Source organism: Neoarius graeffei, chromosome 1 (genome assembly GCF_027579695.1).
Source record: "Neoarius graeffei isolate fNeoGra1 chromosome 1, fNeoGra1.pri, whole genome shotgun sequence".
Classification (NCBI taxonomy): Eukaryota; Metazoa; Chordata; class Actinopteri; order Siluriformes; family Ariidae; genus Neoarius; species Neoarius graeffei.
In genome coordinates this window covers 7,854,057-7,861,096 of record NC_083569.1, presented here as the reverse complement: position 1 = coordinate 7,861,096, position 7,040 = coordinate 7,854,057, and the positions used below count along the sequence as shown (strand labels likewise).

The window sequence follows — 7,040 nt, the reverse complement described above, 5'->3', positions numbered from 1 at the left end:
GTCGACTCGCTACGCGTGAGGAGAGTTGATTACATACGGGCATTGCATAATTTGCATCCTGGTATTCTGCGCTTCCAAAATGGCGAATATCAACAACAACAGAACTGCGTGTCTTCCAGTGTTGCCAGATTGGGCGGTTTTAAGTGCATTTTGGCGGATTTGAACATATTTTGGGATGGAAAACGTCAGCAGTATCTGGCAACACTGGTGTCTTTCATCCATGTTGTTTTCCCGGCGCTTGGTGATGCCATGACAACTGGGAAAAGGAAGTACATTTTCACGCATTATTACCATCGTATAGCACGGTCGCAAAACTGCCGTGTGAACGCAAGTGGGGCTGCACCGGTGCTAACACGCTTCTCTTTAGTAAGCAGGTTTGTGACGTGTGAACGCTCCACAAAATTTACACCGGTGTAAGACATATCGCAACAAAATACATCGGCGCAGCATCGATGCAAATATGTGCCGTGTGAACACCCCTTAAGTTTCCAAATCGGTCACTGCTTAACTCTTGAATATTTTCTATCATTAAAAAGCTTGTAATCTCTGCTTTTCAAAGAAACGTATCTCCTTAAGATCTGTTTAGTAACGGCAGGTTGAACCCTGTACAACAGAGTAAAAACCCGGGAAACTGAAAGCGCTCAGGCTCTTGCCGTCTTCGGAACGGTTTCCGACTGGATTACTCGTGAATATCAAATCAGATAACTTTTACAGGGATGTTCTCTCGCTCTCACCGTTTCTGATGAAGGGTTCAGCGACATTTTCCGTCTGCTAGCTTTGACGTTCTGCTTCACAATTGTCATAGCTTTAGCGACTTGTTTTTTCAAAATCAAACCGATTCACGTAAACAAATAACCTATTTTAGAATGTAACCGGAGTTGTTTTGATGAAAAATGCTGAGCTCTTAGTGGTCGGAATGAGATTTAAAAAAACCGGAAGTCCGAAACGCGAGGGTCAATTTCAGTTCAGTTAACGTGAATTGTTTATCGGATGTGGCTCACACGGATTTTTTTTTTTTCGAGGTTCGCCTTGAACGCTGTGAATAATTAATTAATCATTTATATTCTTTCATTCATATAAACACTAGTCGGCCTGACTTTTGAGAACTACAAAGGCCTACAGAGCACAAAGAGGGGATTAGAAATAATCTTTTATTCCTTTTTATTTTGATAGAGAACGGTCGATGCGAATGACTGACATTCAGGTCAATATTTTCGAATGAAAACTGATTTCTCCTTCTTTGTGATTGTATAAATGAGTTAAGATCAGCTTTATCTTGCACAAATAAAGCCATTTAGTGAAACTTTGAAAGAGAGTGAACTGATTAGATACTAATTTGCTTTTGCTCATTTTTTTTTCAACTTTGTATTCGGTATACTGGTACAATTCATTCAGCAGATTTTTTTTCCCCCAATTTGACTTGGAAAGGTCGAACTCAAGGTCATGGATTTTCAGAGGGCTATAACTTGAAAACGGTTGATGGTAGACAGATATTTACCGTTATCAACTTATAGTACGGTGAGTGCCATATGGACTAGAGCCCTGCACTCCCGCGGGAGTCCCGTGGGACCCGCCGCAAAGCAGTGCGGTGCGGGACAAGTTTTGAAAGCTCATTGTGGGCGCGGGCGGGACCGGAAGTGCACATATGCGGCGCGGGCGGGAGCGGTGATAAGCTGCAGTCCCGCTAACTAAAAACGTGTTTGAAATAAAATTAATAAATTATTAATTTATGTCTATCATATATAATTTGTGCTGGATATTTTATTTGGCATTAATAAAAACATTTTAAGATGCCTAAATTTGCAGAGAGATTCAGATTGCCAGATTGAGTGAGGAATGGCATCTTAAATTTTCCATTGATCACCCTAACAGGAAATCCTTTGATCACTCTAATGACTCGCCGTTCACACCCAACTAGCAAGAGAACCATGAGTGAAGTGATTTACTGCTTGAGTTAGTCTACAACTCTAATCAGAGAGACAGGTTACACAGTGACGGTAGGCTTGACTCAATGCTATCCCAGAAATCCTTCCTGTAATATGCAAATTTGACTGTCCAATCAGAGGCGGCCAAATTTGCATATTACAGGAAGGATTTCTGGGATAGCATTGAGTCAAGCCTACCATCACTGTGTAACCTGTCTCTCTGATTAGAGTTGTTCACTCAGGGTTCTCTTGCTAGCTCTGCTTTGCAATAAAAAATAAAAAATATTGGTACAAAGCAAGCCCATTCACTTTTTTATGCTGATCAGAGAATTACAATGGTTTCTCATGTGACAAAAATGTGCGATTCGCTATTAAATAGTTTAATTGCTTGACAGCACTAATTATTATTATTAGAGACACTACATGCTGAATTCAGAAACAAGGTAAATAATAACAAACGTGAACATGAGCTGTAGATATTTATGCTCAAATTCACTCAAAGTAGGGGGCGGGGCACCATCACGCTGTGTCAAGACAAGAACTTTCCTGAGAAATAACGCGAACGTCTGCATCATGCGGGATTTGCGGGCGGGAGCGGGACAAAATATGGCAGGCGCGGGCGGGAGCGGGACCGAAAATCATAATTCTTTGCGGGCGCGGGCGGGAGCGGGACTGAAAATCATAATTCTTTGCGGGCGCGGGACTGAAAAATCCGACCCGCGCAGACCTCTAATATGGACTTTCATTTGGCACTCAAGGTCGTGGATTTTCATCCAGGACTTTAACCTGACGGCTGATGATTGAGACCATTATCAACGTATAGGTATAAAACCTATACCTATCAACACTCGTTTTTAAATGGGTTCAGTTGATGATTTGGTTTTGCGTTAAACGGTAAATATTTCCTACGTCCCAGCTGTAACGTGGCTTTAAAACCTAATGCGTCAACAGGATATTGGTTGCTAATTAATGAGCAGAACAGCAGGTCTGACTTTAACACCCCAGCCATCGCAATTAATTTGATCAGGTGTAATTAGTCTCGTATGAGCCGTATTTATTTACAGAATTATGCATATTTTGCAACAGAGTGAATTACTGGTAAATAGGAATATCCGTTAAACAACGGCTTTCATCAGTCCACGTGTTCTCTCTTCACGAAATATGATCAATCACAGAGCTCTGAAATCTAGCATGCATATGAATCTCATTTGGACACATACAGTACACACACACGCGCGCGCACACACACAATCCTCAACATCCTCCTCAGTCACAGTTAACAGTAATTCTAAGATCACAGTCCATGAGGAGATTTGTCTTAATACTGGAACGTGGAAGACGAAATACAACAGAGGTCAACAAAACACTTCCGTATTCACGCACGCTTCGGTTCAAAGAGTTCTCAACCTCCTCAGGTGATCGTTTTTTTTTTTTTTCTCCCCACCCCCTTTGGAAAAAAAAAATCTTTTTTTCTTCTGCGCCCTTCTTTTCTTCAATATGAAGATCAGAAGTGAAGTCTCGGGGGGGGATTGAAAATGTCCTCAGGCTGACAGCACACCCTTTCATTTCTATTTGGGGCTCGCATATTAATTCATGTCTTTAATTCATGTCAAATCTTATTCATTTAGCTTATAATTCTTCGCTCTGAATCGCCTCCGGAAACTCACAAACGGAAGGATTTCATTAAGAGAACACCCAGAACGCTACCGTTAATACTGCAGGAAAGCTAAAGGCAATCCGGTAGCATGCGAACCAGATGCTTACCCCTCTACTGGTTCTTATTCATCGTCAGCCACGTTACATTTATTTTTTTCTTCCTTTCAAAAGGTTCGCCGTAAGAGAAACATGCATGCATGCAAACTGAACCTGAGTAGAAAAAAAAACAAAAAAAAACACGGATTTGAGCTGCGTAACAATCGTCCAGTGCAAAAAAAAAAAAAAAAAATTCAAAAAGAAAAAAAAAAAAAGAATTGAATACAGTCCGAGTAATTTATACACACACGTTTCCGTTTTGGGAAGCCCAAAGGTTCTTCAAAGTTGCTCAGTTTTGATGGAGTTTGATGATTTATATTTCCAAAATACTGCACGAAAGAGGTTCTCCGAGTCTCCGGTGGTGTTACGAATGATGAAGTGTTCCTCAGAGGTGCGGTCGGGTTTCCGATCCGGATTCTCTTCAGACTCGGATTGGGAGAGTTTGGCTCATTTGTCTCATGTCCTGCACGCCGCCTAAACTCTTCCTCTGGTGGCCAGGCAGGGTCCCGCCAATACGATACAGATCCCTGAGGAGAAGAGATGGAGTGAGACATCGAGGAAGGAAAAAAAAAGAAAACCCTCAGTTACACTTGACACAAAGAACAAAAACACCACTTTTTTTTTTTTAGATAATAAAGATCGTCTTTTCCATGCACGCTGTGTTAAGCGTTTGTATTCTCGATTCTGATTGGTCAGAAGGTAACAGCAGCTTGCACAGCAGTTTATATTCAAACTTTTCAATAAGGAGATTTTTTTTTGCATTATTTTTTTTTGAAGGAATCTCCAGTGTCAGCACTTTCCAACAGTAAAGCTTTTTAACTTTACATTTTCAGCCACAGGAAAGTCTTCAGGGTGGAGGAATTTACAGTTCCACTTTTCTGTAACACAACAAGCTGCGTTTTTTTTTTTTTTTGTGTGTGTGTGTGTCAAGTCACTGTATACAGCTACTAACACAAGTGAACTTGTTTCACGAACGTTCAACAACATTGTTAAAGTTGGTATGAGAGGAATAAAACACTTTCAGACATGCTATCGGAAAATAATCAACTTTGACGTGGTAACAATCTGACAATTTTTGTTTGTTTGTATATATTTTAATCCCCCCCCCCAATTCTCATTCTCTAGTCAGGTTTCTGCCATCACACGACAGCTAACAACCAGACAGGGTGAAGATTATTCACGACCATTTTGATTGATTGTTTTAACGCGACAATCAGAAATCGATTATTTCTGAAAAAGGACAAGTGGGGTGTAAAAAAATAATTCCTAGCTTTAAACCGATGTGTAAATTATTTAATAGGCTAGCAAGTAGATTTAGCCATAACCTTAACTCTGATACCTTTAAAACCAGGGCTTTGAACCGGTTCAAGGAACAAAAACAAAAACCGGGAACTTTTTCTATTTCACATAGAACAGAAATGAAACCAGAAACTTTATTATTTTTTATGTTCCGGAACAGAAACGCTTATTAAAAATAATGGTAACCGGTTAATACCGGTTTTTATTTCGTTCCTCAAAGTTTCCGTAGCCTACAAATAAAAAAAGTCATTCTTCTCCTGTGCAAGTTTCTATGACCCGCTGGGGTTCACTTCCTGTGTGACGTTCGCTGACTGAATGGAGAGAGCGGGAAGGTGGACTGCTATCACGTCTCCATTACTGAGTGTCTGAGCAAAGAAGAGCCTGAACGTTGCAACCTCCCTATTGGCTGTTTGTAAAAATGTATCAGTTGTTGCCCTTCCCACGGGAATCATCGCGGGCTCGAGAGACGAGACCTGACGAGTTAGTTCGTTGGTAGCAGAACAAAATGTCTGGACACAAATCGGGTTTTCAGAAAAGGAAAGAAAATAAACGGAGGGTCGAAAATACAAAAAAGGAGGCAGAAAAAGCAAAACGAGTTTTAAGGTAGGACAAATGGTTAGTTTTCTGAGGCAGCCCGCCGTGGCTGCCTGCAGGCTTATTTATTATAGCCCATTTAGTTAAAATAGTTGATCTAAAATATTTATAGTTATAGTTATGTGATGGTTGTCCTGATTTAGACTGGGTTTTTTTTTTGGGGGGGGCGATGTTGCACCCGGGTCCAGATTAGGGCAGAACCGGCCCTGGCTACATTTCAGGTGTAGTTTGTTTTATGAATGTATGTACTTGCATAGATGTGTACTTGGTCTTCCAATATGGCGCCTAACAAAATCTCGCGGCGCGGTGACGTCATGCGGTAGCCCTCTATAGGGCCTGACTAGCCTTTGGTAACACACTAAACGAATTATCTTTCATTTTTGGCACTTTTTCTGTTTGTGTAGATGGGAAGACATACTGAGAATCCAAATCGCCAACATTTGAAATAATAATTGTTTTGAATTATTTGTCTTATTTAATGAAGGTTGTAATAGAATTAGCCTACATTTGGCTTAAGCTGGATGAGACAGAGACATAATTTTATAGCCATTTGTTAAATAGCTGACAGGGAACGTAATTAACCGTTCCGGGAACGAAATTTTTTTGTTCTAACCGGTTCGGGAACGTCTATTTAATGGTGGAACCCAAAACCGGAAACGTTAAAATTCCGTTTCTGTTCGGAACGAACCAATAGGAAAAAAAATTCTGGTTCAAAGCCCTGTTTAAAACAGTCCTTCTCTACGTCATCATGTTTTAAAAATCAACATTATGACCTTTATTATACGCCAGAACCTTCTGAACGAAGCTAGTCACAACTGGAGGACACTAAATCGCAATAGTACTGTAGCGGAGTCAGGGATATCGTCAAAAATATCGAAAATCGTTGTCTTAAGAACCAAAAACATCGTAGCAGAGTCAGGAATATCGTCAAATATCGAAAATCGTCTTAAGAATTGAAAACATCGTAGTGGAGTCAGGGGTATCATCAAATATTGAAAATCATTGTCTTAAGAATTGAAAACATCGTAGCGGAGTCAGGAATATCATCAAATATCGAAAATCGTTGTCTTAAGAACCGAAATCATCGTAGCGGAGTCAGGAATATCATCAAATATCAAAAATCGTTGTCTTAAGAACTGAAAACATCGTAGCGGAGTCAGGGGTATCATCAAGTATCAGAAATCGTTGTCTTAAGAATTGAAAACATTGTAGCAGAGTCAGGTGTATCATCAAATATCGAAAATCATTGTCTTAAGAACCGAAAACATCGTAGCAGAGCCAGGAATATCGTAAAATATTGAAAATCATTGTCTTAAGAACTGAAAACTTCATAGTAGTGTCGGGGGTATCATCAAATATTGAAAATCATTGTCTTAAGAATTGAAAACATCGCAGCGGAGTCAGGAATATCATCAAATATCGAAAATCGTTGTCTTAAGAACCGAAATCATCGTAGCGGAGTCAGGAATA

At 40.1% G+C, this 7,040-nt stretch overlaps 1 protein-coding gene across 2 annotated transcripts in view; it reads right to left on the bottom strand.

Moving 5' to 3' along the window:
• Positions 1-3,848: 3,848 nt before the first annotated feature.
• ephb3a (eph receptor B3a) overlaps positions 3,849-7,040 on the bottom strand; it is a 68,615-nt gene continuing 65,423 nt past the window's right edge. For both annotated transcript variants that reach the window (XM_060929164.1, XM_060929173.1), the window contains one exon: positions 3,849-4,204. In XM_060929164.1, the coding sequence (XP_060785147.1) occupies positions 4,099-4,204 (106 nt within the window). In that variant the 3' untranslated portion in view covers positions 3,849-4,098. The remainder of the gene's footprint in view (positions 4,205-7,040) is intronic.